We start from the raw sequence: 24,790 nt of genomic DNA, 5'->3' as shown, positions 1-24,790 counted from the left end.
TACATATAGGAGCTGAATGACAGTGCCTTTTGTAAAAAAAACCAAACAAATAGCTCATACAGAGAGTTATCTTTTCCACAATAAAGAAATTACCACATCCTACTTATGCAAAGACTTCAAAACGACGCATAGCCATTCAAATTGTATTTATTTAATTACACCCTAATGCAAATAAGTTAGGTCCATAGAAACTCCATTTTGTTGTATGTACAACCTATATCATTAGCAAGCTGATTGAGCCAGCTGGTGTTAAGTGTCCACCTCATCCTCTGGAATGTTTCTTCAGACACTTCTCTGTCCCTTGGCTGGTTCTAGAACAGGATCACCATATCCTTCATCCCCAAAGTAGACTGAAAGGGGAGGAGGGAGGAAACAAAAGTCAGATTTACAATATATAGATGTTTTTTAAATGGATATAGAACATTGTCTGGAGGAACAGCATTTAAAAAACATGCAGAATAAATGCCAGCCTCTAAAACACTGAAATAATGCCACCTCTAAGATGAAATGAGCATGTGCTCAGAATAACAAATGTCTGTAAGCTCCAGATTAGACCAAGCACATGCTGCTAGTATCTCTGTACATATGTTCTGGTACAAAACACACATGTCACGCTGTGCAGAGATACTCAATGGGCCAAGAGAAGAAGTCTCAAACTGCTAGTGAGGTTGAACATAGAAACATTGTCAGCAACAAACAATTCCAGCAAGGTAGGTCATGAGAAAACAGTAGATGTTACTGAAATTGTAACACTATGTTGAGACCTTGAAGTTTGGAGTTTTCCTGTTTTCTATTGTTAAAGTAGCTCCCTTGAATTGTTGAATCCTAAAATAAAGGGATTTCTATGCAAAGCTAGAAGAGTTAATATATGATTTTGCAAACAATACAGTCCATCAGCAACATACCTTAGGAATACCTGGTTCTGCACAAAATTATATTTCAAGGGAAAAAAAGACTCCATTTTCTGCAAAACGTTGATTTAGTTTGACCCATGAAAGCTCTCCGATAAAATTCAAGTAACACGAGAATGCAAGTGTTACTAATGCCATGACTAACAAATATTCCCACAAGAAGAGGCAACATAAGCAAATGCACTTTGTCTCATGACAAATGACTAATTCTAAAGGACATAGCCCTTTTCTTTCACACAGCTTCTACATGGTGTTACTGTCATAACTGCAAAGGCAGGAGGAGTCTGGGTTTGTTTAAATTCATGCTACAAAGCTGAGAAGTTATTCCTCAGTGCACAACTTTCAGAAACTAGCTCTAGCTCTACCAGATTAGGTGTGCAGCTTCCATGCAAAAGGTACAGAAACTGCCATATATTAAAAGCCATGAAAGATTAACAGAAAGGCCTTCCCATTAACTTGTGTTTCTGTTGCATTCTCATTTAGATTTCTAAAGAACCACAACTAGTTATGCCTTCAACTCGAAACAGTTTAGAACAATAGATGAAAGCATCCTTCACAGCTATTGCTCTCCAGAGATAACATCCAAAAGGGTACTTGTCTGCACTGGGTTTGCATGTACGTTTGGAAGCGATACATACCTCCAGATAGTTGGCTCAGGCATTCCAGGATCTGCACCTCTCTTAAAACCTGAAGTGAAACATACATAAAAATGTCTATGTGGACTCCTACATAGTTAAATCATTATTAAATTATTCCACCCCATTAAATAGTAATAAAAAAGAAAACCTACCGAGGAGAGAACTGTGATCTCTGAAGTTTTTCACTGATCTGAACAAAAATGGCACATTCTGATGAGGGTGCAGATAAAACTAATAAATGTCTATAGTTTGGTTTAGGTGGGTTTGGGTTGGTTTTGTTTGTTTGAGGGATTTTATTGTTGGTTTTGTTGGGGATTTTTGGGGTCTTTTTTGTAGTTTCTTACTTGCACCTTTACCTGAGTTAAAAGCCAGGGACAACTACCCACGTGAGATGGAGGGAGTTATCTACCCTGAAGATCAAGACACAGACAGCTATGCACACACAAACATAGAGGTTTGAAATGTCGATCAGAATGAAACTTAGTGAGGTGATGACACGTATAATTGGTATAGGTGAGCACCTTGAGCCCTAGCAGGCAGCATTCTGCACTGACATCTAATGCACAACTTAGAAGTAATTTTTCAGTAACACTCCACATTTTAGGCGGACAGAATTCTAAATGTCAAATCAATTAAAACCAATTTCTTCTACCTACATTTTGAAAAGTCACCTTGTACTAAAGCTTACAAAGAAACGAGATCTTTGTCAACCTACTAACAACCAAGAAAGAGAAAAGAAAGTTAATTACAAGGACTTTATGCCCAGTTTATAATTCAAATACCTATCTGTTAAGGCAAATGTATGCTAGAGAAGCAATCAAAGGTTCAATATATGAAATATTTGCCCACTGGATTGTAAATTAAGTCTTGAAGAATAATACAGTTCACACACTGTTCAACATGCTCTCTTTCCTACACTTGCTACTTAGAAAAGGATATATGAAAAACATATCATGTCCCTTGTTTACAGAAATCAAATAATTCATGTCAGCTTGCCTCTAACATGAGTTGTGAAGGTGAATGGAAAAACTTCCACTAACTTCATGTGCACTGGGTTGACTCTTTGAAGATAACCTCATGTAATGTGAGACTGTTCAACACCCTTATCCACTTGCTGTGGTTGCCATAATGTCCAGCAAAGTAGACTTAAATCTCATTAAGTTGTATTAGGAGTCATGCTCTGTGCGCATGACTGTTCCCAGCTTTCCCTCTGCTCTCAATGCTTCTAAATAAGCAAGCCGGGTTTAACAAACCCACGCTGGTCTAATTTACCTACTTGAACTGGGGGCAGCCACCTCAAAGCAAGTTTAAAACAACAAAAAACTCCCAAACTCTCTAACCTGTGACCTATAATTGCACATCCACGTACCAAGCTCCCCTCTAAATCCCCTGAGCAACTCACCCTGAGGTAGAAAGTCTTTCAAAGAAAGTTAAAAGCTCAAAACTTCTGAGTTTCCTTGCCTTAGTTTAGTGTGTATATCATATACACGAGTCAACAAAACTTTACCTTGACATCAGTAACTATGCAGCCTCTTGCCCTTCTGGTGCATCACACCTTCCATCCCAGATTCAAATGTAATCCCAGTACCAGAGAGGCTCTTCCACCTCTACTGACCTTGCGTGCATGCCATCTTCAAATGTCTACAGCAAGCAAAGGTAACCTGCATGTCCCCCCACCATCTGCTCACACTTAATGTCCTTTCTTTAGGGCAGACAAATTCATAAGAAAGCAAGGTATATGTGGAACAGCACACTTCTTCTGGAGATATTAATCTACTGCAATTGAGTTTCACACCACTACATGACAGAAATACACTAGGAACCCTGGTATTAGTTCAACTGTAAACGCAGTAAGATGGATTTATATGAAGTAACTTGTTTAATTCCCTCTGAGGTCCCCCAGAACAAAGAGCACCCTTCTCATCTTCACGGATACTGCCACGAAAGTAAAATCGAAGCTTCAGGAAATGCAAACTTAGGTGACAAAACACTGCTGCAATTGACACTAACTTTTTCCTGATTGTTATGTATTATGTGAACAGCCACAGCCCTTCAAACCGGGCACTACGTTCCCCTCGGTTAATTAAAACAACCCAACAGCTTAGACTGTAAGTATATCGAGCTCCCAGCCTTCCTTCATTCAAGGCAGAGATGTCTGTCAGTTTTACAAGTTCTTCCTTAAAGGGCCAACAGCGTCGGGGCAGAAAGCAAACCACACGAACCACAGAGATCAGCCCTCTTGGGACCTCTTGTCATAAAAGAGCGAAAGCGTCAGGCCTGCTGCAGACGTGCGTATCTTAAGTAGGTCAGGCTCTTGAACAAGGACAGCTGACAGCATACAGCCCAAACTCAGCGGGAGAACTACCATGTGGTAGCGATGCCCAGGCAACTCTGAAGCAGAAGGAAGCAAAATGCATCCTGGCCACGGGGCGTGACATCAAGGCACGCCTTGAATGCTCCACAGCCGTTCTGAAACTGTAACCACACCATTTAGTGAGGGATTGTAACCTCTACCTAGAGTCAAACTCGGCCTCAGAGGCCGGCAACCCCCTCAGTGCCAGGAAGCTGAGCTGCTGGCCGCAGTTTTCACCTCACACGCTAACTCCTTGCTGGGATAAGCACAAATCCTAGCCTACCAGTCGGTAAGTGATGCAGAATTCCAGCTTCGCCTGCTGTTAAAATGCTCCAGTGCACTCTCAGCCTGCTCCCCACAGCGACCCAACCCCCTGGCGCCCACTCGCTGGGCACACAGGCTCAAACCCTCGCTCCCAGCGCGGGAACGGCCTCCAGGACAGGCAAGCGGCAGGAAAACAAACCCAATAAAAAAAGCGCCACTTTTTAAAAGCGTAGCTTGTGGTCCTGTCAGTAACAGCCCCTGACCGCTACACCGCGGGCCTGCAGGCCTCCGCCCGGGCGCAGCGGGCTCCAGGCCGCCGCCAGGCGCTCAGCGCAGGCGCAGTGAGGGCTGCGGGGCTCGGCTGGCGGCGGAGCGCGCTGCAGGCCGCGCTACGAGCCTCGGGTCCCCCGGCCCCAGCCGCCTCAGCCTCCGCAGCCGCCACCCAACGCCACCCGCTCTCCCAGGCCGGCCCCCGCCCCGCCACTGACCTAGGTAGAGCACGACTGGGATGAAACCCCAGCGGATGGCGAACTGGCCACCCTTAAAGAGCTGCTGTAGCCGCTGCTTGGCCTCCTTGCTAAGCTTCGGCATCCCGGCGGCAGGGGCGAGAAGGAAGGGAGGCGGTGCACGTCCTAACGCTGCCCTAGCGGCGCCGGGCGGAGCCTCGCCGAGCCGCGGGGAGGAGACAGCCGCCGGCGGAGCCGGCCCTGCTCTGGGAAGGACGAGGAAATACCGGCTGCAGCCGCCGTTTCCCGCCGGCCGTGAGCAGCTCGGCGGTTGTCTGGGGCCTGCAGAGGTTGTTCCGCTGTGTCCTGTCAGCCCCGTGAGCCAAGGCTGACGGAGCAAGGGCAGTCTGCGAGAGCCGGGGCGTTAGTTCAAGGGCGAGGGGGCTGCAAAAGTCATGGGCTTCTGCCCGGGCCGGTAGGTCCTGCGCTTAGGTATTTGTGGTTTTGCCGGAGCTCTCCGGGTAGGCGCAGTCTTTGCGCACCGCCTCTGGAGGCGAGGAAGTGCCTTTTGGTAAGTGAAAGTAGACATGGAGCGATAAGAAAAAAAATGGGTGGCAGTGGAAATGCCTCTCCGTCTGGGATCCCACACTGTGCAAGGTGTTCTGTCCCTGGAAATGCAGAGCTCTGCAGGTGTGAGCTTGACTAGAAATACTGGGAGAGCTGTTCTGGTTTTTAACCTAACATTTTGGGGGGGGGGGGGGGGGGGGGGGGAAAAAGAAGCCAATACAGTGCTTAGGACTTGTCCTTAGGAACTCAGAGTCTGGGTAAGTACTGCAGCAAACTCTTCTAACTAATAAATGACAGTCTCTGCGAGAAGCTCTTGCTGTGCCAACCACTAAGCTACTGTCTGACGCCACTACTTACACGCCGCCCTGCTGCGTGATACCAGTGCCACTGATGCAGGCAGTTATGCCATCTCTGCTATGTTTTCATTTGTTCTCATGCAGTCTGCTGCCTTTTGCAGTAATGCCAGAGCCAAGTCTTCAGGTTCCTAATATTGCTAGTGTGGGTCTAGTATTTAACAGTGGGAGTCCACAACAGACTAGCCAGTTGGCTAACTATCAGTAGGACAAGGAAGGTTATATTTCCCCTGTGCTCAGCACTGGTCAGGCCACACCTTAAGTACTGTGTGCAGTTCTTGGGTCCTCAGTTCAAGAGAGACACTGGAACGTGTCCAGAGAAGGGTGACAAAGCTGCTGAGGGAACTGGAGCACAGCCCTGTGAGGAGAGGCTGAGGGATCTGGGAGTATTTAGCCTGGAGAAGAGGAGGCTCAGGGGTGACCTCATTGCTGTCCACAACTACCTGAAGGGAGGCTGTAGACAGGTGGGGATGGTCTCTTCTCCCAGGCAACCAACAAGAGAACAAGGGGACACAGTCTCAAGTTGTGCCAGGAGGCACAAATTGTTTAGGAGGAACTTACATTTCAGATACTACAGTGGATACTTCATATTTGAGCATCGCCCTGTAAATCAATATAAATAATACAAGGACATAAGAAGTAGTTAACATTTCCGTTACGGGATGAATCTTTATGATACCGGTAAAAGCAGTATATTGTGACTAGAAAGTCTGTCTTGCTTTATTATGATTGAAATTTATATTTTTATTGTGCCCTAGTAATGATAGTGCTTTTCTTCCATTCCATTTTAGTGTTCCCATTCACTGAATCTAATAAATTCCTTGTCACTTCACAGAGAGAGGAATAGAAATGGAAAGCACTGCAGTCAAACTGAAAAAAAACACTAAGGCTGTCCCATTATATCACATAGGAAATGGTGTGCTTCTAAAATGTCTCTTTTCTGCATGTTATTAAGACCTAGAGTACTTGGGAGTATGTTGGAGGTTTTGCACTTAGCATATTTTCAAAACACACTTGGAATGCAGAGCAGTAATGCATATAAAGCACTTCTGTCCAGATTAGACTCTCCTTCATATGGATTTCTGTGTGATACTTGTGGGCTCTGCACTGATCGCTGTCTGATATGGGATATATCCAATAAAAGGGCTATTGTCAGTTGCCTACCTAGAAAATCAGTAAAATTATCAGTGGTAGGAAGAGAAAGCAAGTTTTGTCTATTCAGTACAGTAAGTCTACCATTTGATTATTTAAAAAAGACAGCAAACCTAAGTGATAGTACTGAGCTGACTGCAAACACAGCTATGATTTCATTATTTTTCATTACAGCTCCTGAGGCCAGCAGAGGAGAAACAGCGGTCTGAGGTGAGACAGCGTTCAAGGGTGCATCATGAAATGCTTTTAGAGACCTCTGAGAACTGCTGTTGTGCTTGAAATTTTAATCTTACCTGTTGCAGAACTTTGCTGTGGTTTGAAACTTCCTTTCCCATTCTCCCCATCTTCACTTAATAATGAAAGTGAAGTGCTAACACTTCAGGATACTGCACGTTTTACCATGAGTGGTTCCCCTAAAACACAGCAGTTCTTAAATGTGTGGGTTTGTGATCACAGTGCTTGGCCGAGGATGAGAACAGTCATCTGATTCCTTGCATACTTTCAGTGATACGCAAAAACCTGATGGATTAAAGGATTTTCTGAGGCCAAAATTAATATCCGTATTTACTCATTCTTTACTTCCTCTCTTTAGTGAATATTTGTTGTAATAGCCATTCTTAGCATCCACCTACAGAAAATAAACATGCTGCTGAAACAGCTATTTCTGATAATGAGGTGTTTGAAAATCACAGCTGGTTGATGCACAGCATTTGCCTTGCTGATTTACAACAGTGCTTTTGGATGGATTCTTGCAGAGTTTACAGAATAAAGGTAGACAATGACAACAAGCTGCTGCTTACAAGAGAAAATAGGTAGTAAAGCAAAAAGAGGGACATCTGAACTGAAATATTCCATGTGGATGGTGGATAGATCTGTGTGAGTTTTCTACTAGAATATGAGTTTGTCCTAGTTCTTGTCTTAAGTCACTGTGAAAAACAACACTGTGTATAGCCCAAAGTAGTATTCTTCCTTTGGTGCCTCTAGAACAGGAAGGGTGTTTGTTAAAATCGAGAATTACAATATTTTTAGGTATAAACTATCTTTTAATTTAGCATAGCTTTAATGCAATTCTTTATTCAAAGATTGTCACAGTAAGAGTTTGTAACCATTTGTAATGCAGATGACAGTGTTCAGAGCATAACAGCAAAGGTTAAAATATGTATATTTTCAGAGCTTGCATTTGATTACCTAGGCAACAAATGAATGTGTCTGTATAAACTGAAACGTAGATGTAGAATGAATTAAATGAACTGCACACAGATAATTAATTTATCTTGATTGTTCACTTTGGGTGAATTATTTTCAGAAATTTAAGAGTAAACCTTTTGTCATAACCCTAATTCAGCATGGCCTAACCATGACTAAAAAGCTCCATCAGAACCTGGTGCATGAACACCTGCTAAAGTGACACTTCAGGAAGAGCTACCTTGCAGAACTTAAACCAATATTGACAAAAGCATCAGCATTTATGTCTGTCTGTTTTTCACATTTCAGAGGTTCAGATTCCACTGAAATTCTTTGAGATATTCAGCTCATGGAAGATTAGAATCAGTAATTTAGTATTATAATGAGGAATAATTAAGGCCTTTCACAGATACCAGAAGGTGATCAAGGGAAGTTCTTTCATTTCAAGTCTTGTGTAGTGCTATCTGGATTAAATGAAGTGCAGCTCCTGGCTAAGGAAATTTTTACTACTCTACTAACATTTAATCTCTCAAAATGCTCACTTTTGCTTTTCATAGGTAAGTTCTGTCCAGACTTCATCTATGTTAGCATTATCATATTCTGCATTTAGCCCAGACAAATACTTCTAGACTTCATTAATTAAAAAATATTACCAAGTAGACACACAAGCTTACCTTCTCTCTATATAATGTTTCAGTGTGGCAGTGCTGCTGCTTTCCAGTTAAAATGTCCAACTGCAGAATGCCAGTCACTTCAGATACCGTTTTCTTGGACTTCAGTTCAAGAGGATGAGTTCTAACAGTACTTGCTGGAGTGATTACTGAAATTTCAGTAGCTTTTTGCATGGTAAAACCAACCAACAACAGCAGTAAAGACAGATTAGTTGTGTGTCTTTCAGTGTTACATGGACTCACAAGTTTTTATTTCGAATGATGGCCATTTCAATGAGAATTGTAGCAGTTGCAGAGGACATGTAAGAAACTTCTAAAAGGTCCTTATGCTCTACTTCATGGAGTCTTTCAGGCATGCTTGGCATAAGCTATCAATCTGACCCTGATCTTCAAGCATTTGAAAGGCCCAATTAAAGTTATATTTCTGTTATACTTTTTATTTCTTATTTTCCAAGTGTATATTTGGTACATCTCTGAAGAAGCCACATTTTGCTTCTTTATTTTAGATTTAGGTAGCAGTCACAGGAGAGTAGGTGCTGTTAAACATAATGAGCTATGAAGATACCAAATGAAGTGAACTGGAGGCTTTTCAGCTTGATCACATCTTCCAGTGCATAATAGCACAGATTTTGTATTCCAGACATAAACATCATCTTGCAGTTAAAATCTATATGAGTAAGTATAACTAAGATAGCTTTGTGGGGTTTTCCACTGATTAGGTTACTGCTTTAAATATAGAAAGGAAAATGAGTCCTCCTGAGTTAAGAGATGAGTTAATTGCATGTGGGATTTGGGATGGAAAGTTTACTCTAAAATAAACACAGTAATAAAAGTTGTTCTTCTTTCCTTTCAGGTGTTAGAAGGAAAGACTACTTCTAGTGACAAGAGGACTTGATTAGACTAACGCTGGTCTCTTTTAAGGCATTAGTTCTTGGCTAGTACGTAAAACACTGTATGAACAGTGTGTATAGCATCTATTGGAATCATTCATTGTATCACAGCAAAATATTTTTATCTACTTTTTCTATTAAATGCCTTTAAAACCATGTGCAGAATGTCACTTCCCATGTTGTGTATTGGTTCCAGGAAGCTGAATGTGAGTTGGGCTTTTGAAACCTGAAAAACAAGAATCTGCCAGGCAGCCTAAACAGGACTTTAAAAAGAAATTGACAGATTAATTAACTGCTATTAGAAAACTTTAAAAGAAACGTTGGCTAAGGGCCTCTATTAATAAATTGTATTAGCTTCTATTAATTTACTTCGTCCACTTCATTACAAAAAGATACTATTGATCCAGAATTTATTGGCACCATTTCATTAGAGCCAGTGGAGGGCAGACTTGAATTGGAAACCGTTGTTGTTACTTCAGTTACTTGAATTTAAAGTGCCACATAGTCCCTTGAGCTCAAAGCAGGTGACAACCTCATCACTTCTCTACTATTCTAATTACACTTGTGCTGGGTAAAAGCTTCTTTATAATTGCTGTTGGAGAAAATGAGTGTTTTGCTATGTCACAGTAGGAATAGCGAATGTTTAAATAAAGATGCTAATGTGAGAGTGATAAGTCAGTATATTAGCAGCTGTGTGTGATTCACAGGGGAGAATCCACAATGCTTAATAATTAACCGTGTAGATCTTAAAATGATTTTCAGAAGCTAGTGAATAGCATTATCTCCATTTTACAAATGAAGAAAGTGAGCAGTAAAGTGGTAGCCTTGCAAGTCTCCTAGCAAACCAGGTTTCTGAGATCTAGTCCAGGGCTTAAGCATATCTTTTGCACAGCTGAACTATGACATGTCTGCCTTTGCAGACATTATGGAAATGGTTGCTAGCACCCAAATTTCTGAAGCTGAGGAGCCTACACTAATGGCATAGGCAGGCAATCTGATAGACAAATTGCAGCTCTTGAGAAGAATATTCTTCTCAAGATGAGTGGCAGTCCGCTAAAGATCCATGTTTGAAATAGTATTTAGTTGTTAAAATAAGGTTGTATTCTTTCCAAGGAATTAAACACCTTTCCATTTAGACCTTTAAAGCCATTCCAATCTCAGTAGTAGAAAATGCATGGTTTAAAAGTCAGTCTGCTAATAGACTGTTCTTCCCTGAAAATGCAAGTTACAAGAGATACAGCAGGCACCCAGCCCACTCTGTATATCATACCTGGGTTCATTAGTGTTTGTTGATTCAGTGGGGTTTATCATTAAAAGACCTTCATCGTTGACACTAAATTAAATACCTAAACATAATCACTTTTTATTTGATTAACTAAACATATTCCATCTTCTTTATGTGCTGAGGAGGTCCTTGCCCCTTGTATCAGGTTTTTTAATCATAGAATCATAAAATTGTCAGGACTGGAGGGGACCTCAAGGATCATCTAGCTCCAACCCCCCTGCCATGGGCAGGGACACCTCACACTGCATCACGTTGCTCAGAGCCACATCCAGCCTGCCTTAAGAACTTCCAAGGATGGGGCTTCTACCACCTCCCTGGGCAACCTGTTCCAGTGTCTCAACAGCCTCATGGTGAAGAACTTCTTCCTAACATCCAATCTGAATCTACTCACTTCTAATTTTGCTCCATTCCCCCTAGTCCTGTCACTACCCAACATCCTAACAAGTGCCTCACCAACTTTCCTGAATCACAGAATGTCAGGGGCTGGAAGGGACCTCAAAAGATCATCCAGTCCAACCCCCCTGCCAGAGCAGGATCACCTATACCAGATCACACAGGAACGCGTCCAGGCAGGTTTTGAATATCTCCAGAGAGGGAGACTCCACAACACCTGTGGACAGGCTGTTCCAGTGTTCTGTCACCCTCACACTGGAAAAATTCCTCCTCATGAAACTTCCTATGCTTCAGCTTCTGCCCATTGCCCCTTGTCCAGTCACTGGGCATCACCAAGAAGAGCCTGGCTCCATCCTCCTGGCACTCACCTTTTACATATTTATAAACACGAATGAAGTCACCTCTCAGTCTCCTCCAAACAGCACCAGCCCTAGGTCCCTCAGTCTCTCCTCATAAGAGAGATGTTCCATTCCCTTAATCATCTTTGTAGCTTGGGCTGGACTCTCTCAAGCAGTTCTGCCTCCCTCTTGAACTGGGGGGCCCAGAATTGAACACGGTACTCCAGATGCAGCCTCACCAGGGCAGAGTAGAGGGGCAGGAGAACCTCTCTCGACCTACTAGCCACAGCTTTCCCTTTTTTTATTACTGATGACTTGCAGTGGACATTTGTTGATGTTGGCAATTAGTCACTGGGTTTTATGATTCCAAGGAAGATTACTGCATTGGAAATTATAAACTAGAATGTGAATGAGTGGGCACTTACAGTTTGGAGTCAAGTACTGTATGACCTATTTCTGTGTTACTCAGTTTTGATCTATTTGCAGACAAATCATGTTAAAATAGGAGTCAGAAATATCTGGGAGTGATTTAAAGTAAATTAAAACAACGTGGGAATTATTCCAATACGTCTTACTGTAAACTCAAGCAATCAGTTTCAGCTTAATCTTCAAAAGAATTAAGTCCAGAGACAGAGATGTGCAGGGAGGGCTTTCAGGCAACCTTGTTACTGACTTGCCAACTCTATATTCAACATTTTTCAAGTACCATGTAAAGGTTTGTAAGAATAAATTACAAGAGTCCACTTGTAATTCCTTGTGAAATTTTCTGTACAACAAACCAGTAGTTACCATTAATGTTCTAATCTCCTGTTTGTTTCACTTGAAGTGACTGAATACACATATTTCTTCATGGTCATATTAAGAGGATCTTACTGTAACATAGGAGCCCTAAGCATTAGCACATCAATCAGCTTTCTGGTAAAGTTGTATTCTTCCTGCTCAGTAGGGCATAAGGCCCAGTTCATAGAGGGCTATGTCAGCATTTACAGAGTAACCAGCACTTTAGAAGCTGAAAAAATATTAAGGCACAAACATTTTTCACCAGCTGGCTGGCAAGTTGCAGTGTCCCTGAAATCAAAAAACTAGTTTGTAACTTGCAGGAAAGGTTGCGCTTTCCACAGGAACAATACTGGTGTCTAAACTAGCATGTCTTAAGGTAATTGTTGAAAGCCTGCAGCTCACACACATATATCTATATAGACACTTAGGCATGTGTTAGGTGTGCATAAATCATGGAATAGTTTGGGTTGGAAGGGACTTTAAAGACCATCTAGTTCCAGCCACCCTGCCATGGGCAGAGACACTTCCCTCTAGCCCAAGTTGCTCAAAGCTCCACTCAACCTGCCTTTGAACACTTTCAGGGAGGAGCCATCCACAGCTGCCCAGGGCAACTTGTTCCAGTGTCTCACCACTCTCACTGCAAAGAATTTCTTCCTAATATCCAGTCTAAATCCACCCTAAATGTACATCTACAGTACAGAACTGCAGGTCTATCAGAATTAGTTTAGAATGAGTCTGGATACCAACAGCAGCACCATCACAGAGTGTGTATGTGTGTTTATACATACATGTGTAGCTATGCATATACACATACAGAAGACCTCAGCTGCAGCTAAGTACTCAGTATTTCAGCTCCCTAGGACCACATATGCAAATCTTTGACATTAGAAAATTAGGAATATTTTCACTGAAGTGATTAGGTTGATCAGTAGGAGTTCTGTAGTAAAGGCAGAGATAGACACACCTCCTGAATTTTTCTGATTCTAGTTTCCAGCAATTAAAAAAAATAATAATTGTCCACACACTAAACACTTGTGGTGAATGCTGTGCCAGAGTCCAGAGCAGACTGTGAAAAAGCCAGAAAGTGTATGATGACACAAACAATCAAGGACTATCATTACAGAGACAACCTGCATGCTGGGTCAAGCGCAAGGATGCTACAGTAAGATCGTACATAGGACAGTGTGTGGCATCTCTTACTACATTCATCTGTGGGATCTTAACTGCATTTAACTTCCATTTTAAATGAGATATCAACACTAGAAAAAAATTTTAAAACCCCCAAACCACACCAAAGCCCCCAACACAAATTCTACCTTGTGCAAAAATTGATTTAACTCTAACTTGGGTAAACCCAGCCTTGCAGCTTCCAGTTCTTGGGTGTACAAATACCAGTCCCAGGAACACATTATTCTGCATGAGAACTCGTGGAATAAAGTGTTAGATCAGTGATGTTGTGTTCTCTTTAAAGTCTTGCATCATGCATTTGCAATGTTTGTTCCTCTCCTGAAGGCAGCTGGAGGTTTTCAGGTTATTCTGTTTAACTGCATCTATGTCACAAGTGACTGACTTATGAAGCAGCTCTTAGCCTCAGTGTCACAAACTAATGCAGTTGCAGACAGAAGGACAGGGTTACTAGGAGAGCAGATACTAAGACTGAACTTCCAAGTAATAGTGAGTAGATAAAATAGAGCTAAAAGTCAGGAGTGTACAGGCTCCTACTGGTCAGCTTGAGGTTGAGCAACATTGCTTTTTAATGACTGGGTGCAAAAGACTTAATTGGTGACTTTCCTGTGCTATCTTACATTTCAGCATGTCTAATGCTCTCATGCAGTTGTGTGCTGGATCACTGGCTGCTAGGTGCACTCAGCCCTCTTGGCTCCAATTAGTGCTTAGCTCCAGCACTGATTAGGACTAGCAAACCTCAGCTTCAAGATTTAAGGTCAACATTTCACTTTCTGTCAGCAGTAAGGTGTAACCTCCATCACTGGGCTCAAGCAGGACAGTGTTAAACCATTAATGCTTTACTTATCTTCCACTGACAGTAAAGGTAGAACAGTTAACTTTGTGACACTGGTGGGAGCAGTGTGTTCAGATGCTCCAGCACACGCTGTGGGTAGACACTGTCAGGCTTCCATGTACAATTTAATTGTTTTTCAAGCTGTTTGTATTGGCCACCACAGTGTTTTCCTTAGTTCATATGCACTTCATCATTTTAATAAGTCTGTACTTCAGCAGACACAGGGAATGGACCCCCACCTCCCACCCCTTGATTGTCCGTTTTCTTTCACTGACTATGATACCATAACATTTACAAGCTTTGTTTGTATTTCAACAGAGCATTCATCTGTGTGCTGTCAAAGACTGTGTGTGGCATTAAACGATGGAGAGACTATAAATCCTGATAAAAGGGGATCAGGAATACCTACATCAGCTGAAGAGCTTTACAACAGAAAAATGAAGGCAAGCGTGAATGAAGTATGAATGGAAATGCCTGCAAGCACCAGCAGGAACAGCAGAATAGAGAGCTATAAAAACCAGGCTGCTTTGTTAACACACAAAACCATTCCCAGCAGAAAGGATAAGAAATTGCTCCACTTATGTCAAGGCCACCTGCACTTTGTAAACAGACCCAACACAGAAAGACTTCTTACTTCTTTGCTCACTGCAGCTTTCAAGGAAATCTACAGACAAGAAGATAGAGGTGGAAGCAGCCTTCACTACCACAGGGACAGCTGTCACTAGGAGCCTATGCCTGTGTCAGCCTTGGAAAGACACATACACTGCAAATGCTGTCTGAATGAAAAGGAGAAGGTGAGATGGTATTTTTATTTCCCCCTGACAAGGCAGATTTGTACCATACCCACACAAATGCAGGGAGTGTGATGTATGGACATCTATATTTTCAGCTCAAATACCAATGCTTCTAGGCATGCTGGCCCAAACAGTCTCCTGCTGGAGTAGACACTAGAAATGACATGCATCTTGGCCTCTGGAGCAGAGAGCCCCAGAATGACACATGTCAGGCCTCTGCTTCTCTGCTTGTGACCTCTGCTGTGAGGTCCAAGATGAAGAAGAGCAGCCCAAGGCCAACAGCAGCCAAATTAGAGAGGGCTCTTGTGCCACAGAGTTTGTACATAACTGACATCTTTTGAGCAGCCACCACGTGACTGAAAGGTGAGCTCAAATCATCTTCCAAAACCAAAGCCACAGCACCGAAAGTGTATAACCAGGCAGAGCAAGTCACTACAGAAGCTCAGAGCTGGTGTGTTGAGTGCTTTGGTATCTTAATGCTGGCCTGAAGGAAAAAAAAGTGTCTGGAACATGCTGATGTGGCTATGTGGGTTTCCTGCCTTACACCCCCATACTGCAATGTCTTCAGTGAGATTCTCATCTGCTACAATCAAATCAATGCTGTGCTGTCATTTTGGAGCAAACCTTTCTGGCTGCAGCTATCACGAGGAGAATGTGGCATCAAGGGCTCTGGTCCAAATGGGACGAGCATTAATTATCCTTTAATTTGCCACCCATGCTTTTGAGTCCTCAGTGCTTATGAATCCTTAGTGCAATCATTTAGACAGGTACCTAACTCCCCATTTTGCAGCCAAAGGTAAATAAACAAATGTTCGTGGTGTGCTGTCTCCTCTAGTTGAAGGTAGATGGATGCTTTCTCACCTTCAAAGAACCAAACATAAAGTCTCAGCTCTCCTTTCCACAAAATACTTCATGTTACTTAGCAGATTTTATCCAGCTAATAGGGAATAAAAATGAGTAAGCACAGTGGCTACAGCACAGAGTCTAATAACCTGGATTAATGTTAGCCTGTTTTTCTGACATCACAGAATATTGGATTTTTACATAATGGCCAATATTGAGCTGTCTGGAGCAGAAAGGAAGACACAATTGATCTATGTTGGAAAGTTCCTCCCTTTCACACAGTCAGCCAGCTAGCCTTATTAGTGCCCTTCACTCCAAACACATACTGTTACACTCTGGTTGGTCCTCACAGATGGAAAGTGCTTGCATAAGAGAAAGGTAGAGGAATGCCTGGCAATATTTCCTAGTGTATGTTCCTTAGTGTTCTTAAATGTTGTGGTAACTACAGCCTGATCTCCAGTTCCCAGTGGCTGCAGCTCTAGGCTGTATTGCACCAAACAAACAGCCTCCCAGATTTAAGGTCTTGTCTTCATTCCCACACTCCTTTGTCATATCTGCACCTGCACAGACCAGTCCTCTGGCCTGAAAAATCCATCAGGAGAGGTGATATAGGGAAATTATTTCTATGGGGCACCAATTTGAAAGCCATGCTTAGTTTCTAAACAGTATTTCAAGAGAGGTACAAGTATGGTATGAAATCCAAAACAGGCATCTGAGAAAATGAGTCCTGCAGACTTTTTTTTGTTGTTTTGTTTTGTTTTTTTTCCCAGTCAGCAGCCAAAGCTGCTACAGAATACAAGCAGCCAGTTCCCAGGTATCTATAAATGTTAGAACAGTTTGGGACAGCTCTGCTTAGTTCCAAGGAATACACAGAGAAATTGAACTGGCAACAGCTCTTTTCCCAGTAATTCCATGCCTGCTCCTAGGGGATGTTTCTGCCCCTTCATCTATCCCCACACTTCTACAGCACACTAAATGTATACCAGATTCTGGTAGGACATTTGGCTTAGTTAATTCCTACACTTCAAACAAAGATTAGTTTTATGCAATACTGATTTCTGCAAGGCACAAGGGTAGAGCATCTCTGAGCTGCAGCAGCGCAGTGATCAATAACATGACGTGTTACTGATGTGCCAGAGCAAGTGACACAAGGCCACGTAGCTGCACCTTATAATTAACCACTGATTTGCAACAGAAAGAGGGTAGACTGTTACATTCAATTACTTTGCCTTCCTTTCCACTGACAGGCAGCTGAGTGCTGAGCACTTAATACACTTTTTGCAATTTCCTTCCCCACATACAGCATTAAAATTGCTGTAATTAGCTGAGATCAGCTATGACAGTAAAACTCTCATTTCACCTATACAAGCAGTAGCTTATGAAAAGTTGGGATTTATCAGTAGCTAACCAGCAATTCTCCTTTCTCATACACTCTCACATAGTCCCATGTAGTCTTTTCAGATCATTCATTCACCTTCTGTATAACTCTACAGAAAAATAATATTTTCCCAAGAACTACAAAGCAGGATGAGTTCAGCTGATGAGTCACAAGCACACTGAAGAGCGATATGTAAAAAGTGATACAGGTGCTCCATGGTTGCTCTTGAATGAGAGTCAATATTTTCTCTCCAGCTGTTTCTAAGAGTACTTGCTGGGGTACTGGTCTGCAGGAAAAAGGCTGTCTGGGCACCCTGAACCTCCTTGCTGACTTTCTTCTGTGCTCCATGTGACAGCTTGCTGTCATAGGCATGCAATGTTTCATTTGACTTCACATTTTGATTTGCCTGTCAGAAGCATGGAGGTTAGAAGAAGTAACAGGCAAGGCTAGGGGAGTTTATGCAAGATAATAATTTCCCCACTAGGTAGGTACTGAGAGATTTGAGTAAATGTGGCCGAGCCAGATCACTGTGGGACATCTTCCTTCTGACTGCTAGAAAGACCTACAGCAGGACTTCAGGATTGTAACCCTCCTGTGCTTCACATCATCTGTGCAGGTAATGAAAGCTGCAAAGGCAAACTTTAAAATCAGTATTCTCGCACAGCACAGAACAACAATCCTTAAGGAGGTTTCTATTGAATTTGCCTGAAGGAAATATAATCTCCTGTGATGAATAGAAGCTTAAAGGAGATCAGCCACTGACCTTGTGAGGCACTGGATTGTTCCTGGCATGAGTCCACTCTATTCAGACCACAGACCATGGCACGTAAATTAACCTGTGGAGGTTATGCTGATGTCTGCTGTGGGGATGATGAACAGCTCAGGCTGTGCACTACACTTGACCTTTCCCTGTCAACTGAGAGAAGCAGCTGTGACACAGACTGTAGAAGCACGATCTTACCTTACGTTGTGCTTTAGCCCTTGGATGTGTATTGCTATGTCCTTGTGCTGACTGGCCATTGGGTGGCAATGTCAATCCTCTTGAAAACGTTTTCTTACGCTTGCTGGTCCCAGCTTCGTCTCTGGTTCCTGCTTCTCCTCCTTTATGCTTTTTTCCCTTCCTCTCTTTTTGTAGTTAAGCAACCTGTGCATGTAATTTAACTTTTGCAAAGGAAATTCAGTTTTGTCTTCTGGGAACTCAGTCCTTTGCAAAGACTTTCTGATCCCACTAAACTGTACACTTTCTCCTGCTCTCCCTTCAATGAGAGCCTTACAGGTGCTTAAGTATACTTTTAAAGTTAATTACATTTCAATACAAGCTTTCCAGCCAAGATTTCTCCCCTTCTTAAGGTGCAAATGCTAGGGACTCTGTCCTTCAACTAAAGTTGATTTGAACCTATGAGGGTTCCTTACTTTCTCTTGGGACAGCAGACTTCACTGTCCAGCCATCTGAATTTCCCAGTTTCACACTTTTGAAATAAAAAGTCTCTTCATTAAAGGCATTTTGTTTATTGTTTGCCTAAAGTAACAACAAAGGAATTTTCTATAACTCTATCTTATTTCACTATAAAACTTCCACAGTGGTGCAATGAAGTCTTCTGTAGAATTACCAAGACCTCTCTGAATGAGGTGTTTCGTGGCATGCTCACTAGCAGAGCTCCAGCTGAGGGCTGATTTACTTCTCTTCATAGCTTCAGGAAGCCACTGATCAGCATGATGAAGCATGACAAGAAAAATCACCAATGCTTAAACTTACACAGCAGAGTGTAGCTCCCAGTACTGTGAAGCTTCTTCATTCATTCTGAACTTCATACACAGACAGGCAGGGCAGAAGCATACCAGACACTGTGAACTGCTTTTGAAGCTTCTGGTTTAGCCTCCCATTCACCTCTTTTCCCACAGCTCAGTACAGAGTGTGCTTCATACAATGTGTTCCTCCTTTCAAGCATGAAACAAAACCCGGCACTTGTGCTGTACAGTGCCTGCTCTTATTAGAGCAGGAAGAAATAATGACAGGGATTATGAACATGGTACTGAATGTCAAGGCTTATTAAAGCTGCTCTCTATATCAAGATTCAATAAAGATTCTTCCAAGGTTCTGCTTTTCTGCCTGAAATCAAATTATGGTTTCAAGCACCTTATAAATGTATCTACCTAGTAACTAGTTCTGCTGGCATATTTAAGTTACCCATCTGATCATTACCAGAATATATCAAAGCTCTTCATATGCTTGCAAGCATCAGAAGTTTTAATCCAGTGCTGCTCCTAAGGTACAAAACCATCAAGAATGGAGTACACCTATGGTGCTCCAGTATGTGTAATGCATGCCAGGCTTCACAAAAAAGATGGATCATATGATGTGGGAAACTGGAGAAATCCTTTGCTCAGAACATTTTTCTTCAAGTTATTTGTCCATGAGAATATTTGATTCTGGGTAACGATGCCAAAACACTGAACAAATCCATTTAGAAAACAGAGCACAGGGTTTCAAGAGATCAGCAGCTGAAACTCTGCTTGGGCTCAAGTGTCCAGTTCAAGCCTTCTGTAAAAATGTCTCTCCAGCCAGTCAGTTAGGAGTGCATCCAGCCTCCTGCTACCCCACACCACAGAGGTCTGCCCACGAAAAGGCTGAGTAGTGGAAAAGCCTTGCAGCTGGTGACTGCACTGGCCTCTGTCCTCACTCCTGCACACAGAACTGGCTGCCCTAAGAACGCCTCAGTACAAGGCTGGCAGCACTGGAACACATCTTTCCATCCAATAGACAGGAAACCTGTCTTGGGAAAGGGCTGAAGAAGTGAAGAAAATCTCTCCTCCTCAGCTCTTTAGTGAGCTGAAGAAGGCTCAAACACCTGAAACATTCAGATTCGTGCTAGATTCACAGGCAATGCTTTTGCAGCATGGCTTCCTGTGCTGCTAGCAAGAAATGGTTCTCATGGATAACCAAAGCCTGAAGTCAAATGAGGCAGCCAAGGAGCTCTTTCCCAGGCTGAACAGTTGGGACCAAGCCTCAGAATTGTCAGAGGGCTCAGCTAGAATTGAACAGGTATCATTCAGCTGTAAGGAAGCTTTAGCAGCCTTGTTGCTATTCTACCTTTAAATTAAAAAGCTGGTAAAGCTTTTAAATGGGCTCAGGAAGCAAAAACCAGCAGAAACCAGATAGAGATTTGCTGTGCCCCAGTTCTTTGCTTCTTCCCTACTTTAAACATTTAGAAGTGCCACTACTTCAGGATTACTTGAATAATCCAGACAGATGCAGTTTGAATCCTAACTCCCAACACCTGTCCACATGATTTCAAGCTGATCTTTACATCCTGGCTAGCAGAACCACTAAACCAGATCTACTCTCCCTAGACATCTGCCTGCTTTTAAGACCTTTAGTAAAAATAGGATAGCTGCTGACATTTGGAGCTATGCTGAAGTGACTGATGCTATGCTAAAGCTTCGTGCAGCAAGAAGGGAATGCAGGGATCTGGTGCAGTAGGAAGCACTGCAAGGCAGCAGTGCCAAGACAGTTGATCAGGATGGGATAAACAACTTTTAGGTGCCAGAGAGGACCTCCCTATTTCAGGAGGTGCTGCATCTGTCTGACAGTGTCTGTACCTTTCTCTAGTCAATACAGGAAGAGATGAATTTAGTTGCTTAACTGAACAGCAGTTGGGTTGGTTTTAATGGCTGAAATGAGAAATGTAAATCCCAATGAACTAACCAATAAACAATCTGAAGAGTATTGATGCTGTTACACCTAGGAGTCTTTCATTTTGTAATTCATTACAGCAGGTCTCTCAAACACCAACCTTTCAGGGGCAGGATGGTCTGCTGTAAGCTGATGTTTGGAATGGCATTTGGCTCAAACTTGATTCCAATGTTATCTGAGTTCAATTATTCAACCCAAACAATCAATTATCAGCAAAGTCTGAACTGCAAGTTATTAGCAGTAATGAAACTGCAATGCATTTTCACAACAAAAATGAGAATGCCTGACCACTCTTGCTATGAAAAAATGTCTCCTCATGTCCAGTCTAAACCCACCCAGTCGCAGCTTGAGGCCATTCCCTCTTGTTCTGTCACTATTTACCTGTGAGAAGAGACCAGCAGCAGCCTCCTCCACAATGTCCTTTCAGGTAGCTGTAGGCAGCAATGAGGTCTCCTCTCAGCCTCCTCTTTTTCACACTAAACAGCCCCGGCTCCCTCAGCTGCTTCTCGTAAGATTTATTCTCTAGGCCCTTCTCCAGCTTTGTTGCCCTCCTCTGCACCTGGTCCAACACCTCCACATCCTTCTTGTAATGAGGTGCCCAAAACTGAAAACAATACTCGAGGTGTGGCCTCACCAGAGCAGAGTACAAGGGCATAATCACCTCCATACTCCTACTGAACACAGCATTTCTAATACAAGCCAGGATGCCATTGGCTTTCTTTGCCACCTGGGCACACTGCTAAGTCTCTCTTACACTAGAGAAAAATCTCCCATTGTAGTCCAGATCAAGAAACCCTGCAGAGAGGACTGCCAGTATCACTGAGCATCAATGACAAGAACAACAACTAGATAGCTTGTCAGAAGCACAGTGTGACTCAGACCAACTTCCACTTCTTTCCACACCATTACATTTTCAGTACTGTCCCAGCATATTTAGAGGAGCAGATGATTAAACACAGCCTCATTTTAGGAAGAAAGTTAACAAAGCAAGGCCTGTGCAGTGCAAAGGCTCATTTCAGAAAGGCTGCTGGAGTCACAGTGATGTGTTTCCAACCAACCTGAATTAGCAGATGTATTTATTACCTGGCAGCTGCAGGTTGGCAGAAAACTCCCATACCAAAGTCATCTTTAATACTGAGCTAGATTAACATAACACATGAAAAACAACTCTTACAAGATCAATACAGGCAGCTGGCTGTAAAGTCTGTAGAAACAAATGCAGTTTAACTGGTTAGTAACTGCCTGTCTTACCTTAAAACATTCCCTCACTGCAAGTTGTCCAGCAGGCCATCAGCTATGCTCATCCTCCATTAAGTGTTGTATTTTGAGGTACTACTACTTTCTTTTGTACCTCCTCCCACATCGTGGGAAGAGAGGAGGTATTCAAACCCATGCTGTCTTTCACTAACCAATAACTATTCCTACCTGAAACCATCCAAAAGCCCTTTCTAAGCACTGTCTTTCACCCACTGAAACAGCAATCTCACACACTCACAGGACAGCCACAGCATTAAGTCTAATTTGTACCTGTCTACTTTTTTTGCTTAAGAGTGGACAGATTCAGAAATTATTTGACTCTTTTAAAAGGCAATACAATAATTGGTGGTTAGGAATACAAATAAGTGTATTTAAAAGTGTACAGGAAGGAAAAAAAACACCACAGCACACGTGAATCCTTAACACCTAAAACAGGATCACAGAATGGTTTAGGTTGGAAGGGATCTCAAGGATCATCCAGTTCCAACTCCCCACCATAGGCAGGGACACCTCCCACTACAACAGGTCGCTCAAGGCCTCATCCAACCTGGCCTTGAACACCTCCAGGGAGGGAGCAGCCACAACCTCCCTGGGCAACCTGTGCCAGTGTCTCACCACCCTCACTGGAAAGAACTTCCTAACATCTAGTTTGAATCTCCCCTCTGCCAGTTTAAACCCATTGCTCCTCATCCTGTCATTACAAGACCTTGTAAATAATTCCTTCCCAGCCCTTTTGTAGCCCACTTCAGACACTGGAAGGCCACCACAAGGTCTCCTCCAAGCCTTCTCTTCTCCAGGCTGCACAGCCCCAACTCTCATAGCCTGTCCTCATAGCAGAGCTGCTGCAGCTCTCTGAGCATCTTTGTGGCCACCTCTGGACTCACTCCAACAGTTCCATGTCCTTCTTGTGCTGGGGGCTCCAGAACTGCACACAGGACGCCAGGAGGGGTCTGCTGAGAGCAGAGCCAAGGGGCAGGATCCTCTCCCTTGCCCTGCTGCCCACACTGCTCTGGCTGCAGCCCAGCACACGGCTGCCGTCTGGGCTGCACTCACTGCAGGCTCAGGCTGAGCTTCTCGCCAACCCAGACTCTCAAGTCCTTTTCCTCAGGACTGCTCTCCCGGCAGGACACATAAGAATTCCCCCCAAACCCTCTCCCCCGCCAGGCTGAAGCCCTGAGCCGCAGCGCTTGTCTCTTCCCCCTGCCCCCCGCCGTCTCCCGTTAGGCTCCAGCAGGCCAGGACTGAACCTGGCGGCAGCCGCGGCCTCGGGGCCTGCAGGCAGCTTAGCTCCGCCAGCTACCCAGACAAGCCTCCCTCTGGGCAGGGAGAGAGAGAGAGAAGAGAAAGGTCTGACTTTGCTGCCCACTTACTAAGCGATAGGAGGATTACGGGCCTGATAACAAAACCATGATTCCTGGGGACGACCAGGTCTGTTCCCTGGCATGGGACTTTGTGCTCTTCTTCAGGGAACCTGGGACCCCTCAAACTGCCACAGCACCTCTGGGGAACAGAAACTGTTAGCTTGTTCAAATCATAGAATAGAATCAACCAGGCTGGAAGAGACCTCCAAGATCGTCCAGTCCAACCTAGCACCCAGCCCTAGCCAATCAACCAGACCATGGCACTAAGTGCCTCAGCCAGCCTCTTCTTGAACATCTCCAGAGATGGTGCCTCCACCACCTCCCTGGGCAGCCCATTCCAATGCCAATCACTCTCTCTGTGAAGAACTTCCTCCTAACATCCAGCCTAGACCTGCCCTGGCACAACTTGAGACTGTGTCCCCTTGTTCTATTGCTGGTTGCCTGGGAGAAGAGGCCACCCCCCACCTGGCTACAATGTCCCTTCAGGTAGTTGTAGACAGTAATAAGATCACCCCTGAGCCTCCTCTTCTCCAGGCTAAACAGGCCCAGCTCCCTCAGCCTCTCCTCATAGGATTTGTGCTCCAGGCCCCTCACCAGCTTTGTTGCCGTTCTCTGGACATGTTCCAGCACCTCAACATCCTTCTTGAATTGAGGGGCCCAGAACTGGACACAGCACTCAAGGTGTGGTCTGACCAGTGCTGAGTACAGGGGAAGAATAACCTCCCTTGTCCTGCTGGCCACACTGTTCCTGATCCAGGCCAGGATGCCATTGGCTCTCCTGGCCACCTGGGCACACTGCTGGCTCATCATCAGCTTACTATCTATCAGTACCCCCAGGTCCCTTTCCTCCTGGCTGCTCTCAGCCACTCAGTCCCCAGCCTGTAGCGCTGCTTGGGGTTGTTGTGGCCAAAGTGCACAACCCTGCACTTGGCCTTGTTAAATCTCATCCCATTGGCCTCTGCCCACCCATCCAGCCTGTCCAGGTCCCTCTGCAGGGCTCTCCTACCTTCCAACAGATCAAGTGAGATGTCAGGAATCCATCATCTCCTTTCTCACCCCTTTGTTAAAAAGTGCTGCCTATTGGGAAGAAAAGGTTAAAAACTGACATTTGGAGAATGAAAAACTGCAGAGCGAGATCTCTCTCCCACACTGCTGCCATCTACTACAGCTCCTCCACTGATCCAGGTTCCCTACCAGACACATTTGTAAGAGGAAAG

General features: G+C 43.7%; 1 protein-coding gene, 1 long non-coding RNA gene and 1 other non-coding gene across 3 annotated transcripts; 2 read left to right on the top strand and 1 right to left on the bottom strand.

Moving 5' to 3' along the window:
- Nucleotides 1–132: 132 nt before the first annotated feature.
- TOMM7 (translocase of outer mitochondrial membrane 7) lies at nt 133–4,846 on the bottom strand. The gene is made up of 3 exons (XM_064166983.1): nt 4,655–4,846; nt 1,550–1,598; nt 133–350 (listed from the first exon to the last, which is right to left on the bottom strand). Exons 1-3 carry the CDS (start codon nt 4,755–4,757, stop codon nt 335–337), a joined length of 168 nt encoding a protein of 55 aa, XP_064023053.1. The 5' UTR covers nt 4,758–4,846; the 3' UTR covers nt 133–334.
- Nucleotides 4,847–4,881: 35 nt separating this feature from the next.
- Nucleotides 4,882–9,586, top strand: LOC135187916 (uncharacterized). The gene is made up of 3 exons (XR_010307491.1): nt 4,882–5,183; nt 6,859–6,894; nt 9,394–9,586. It is a non-coding gene; the product is annotated as an uncharacterized LOC135187916 (long non-coding RNA).
- Nucleotides 7,145–7,232, top strand: LOC135188079 (small nucleolar RNA SNORD93). The gene has a single exon (XR_010307558.1). It is a non-coding gene; the product is annotated as a small nucleolar RNA SNORD93 (small nucleolar RNA).
- Nucleotides 9,587–24,790: the final 15,204 nt, after the last annotated feature.

Source organism: Pogoniulus pusillus, chromosome 28, assembly GCF_015220805.1.
Source record: "Pogoniulus pusillus isolate bPogPus1 chromosome 28, bPogPus1.pri, whole genome shotgun sequence".
Classification (NCBI taxonomy): Eukaryota; Metazoa; Chordata; class Aves; order Piciformes; family Lybiidae; genus Pogoniulus; species Pogoniulus pusillus.
The sequence above is the reverse complement of the archived record's forward strand: the minus strand, read 5'-3'. Positions and strand labels throughout refer to the sequence as shown.

Coding starts and splice junctions, on each gene's coding strand:
- TOMM7 (XM_064166983.1), bottom strand. CDS start 4,757: ATGCCGAAGCTTAGCAAGGAGGCCAAGCAGCGGCTACAGCAGCTCTTT. Junction 1,599..4,654: donor CCCAGTCGTGCTCTACCTAG/GTCAGTGGCGGG, acceptor GTTTCACTTCAG/GTTTTAAGAGAGGTGCAGAT.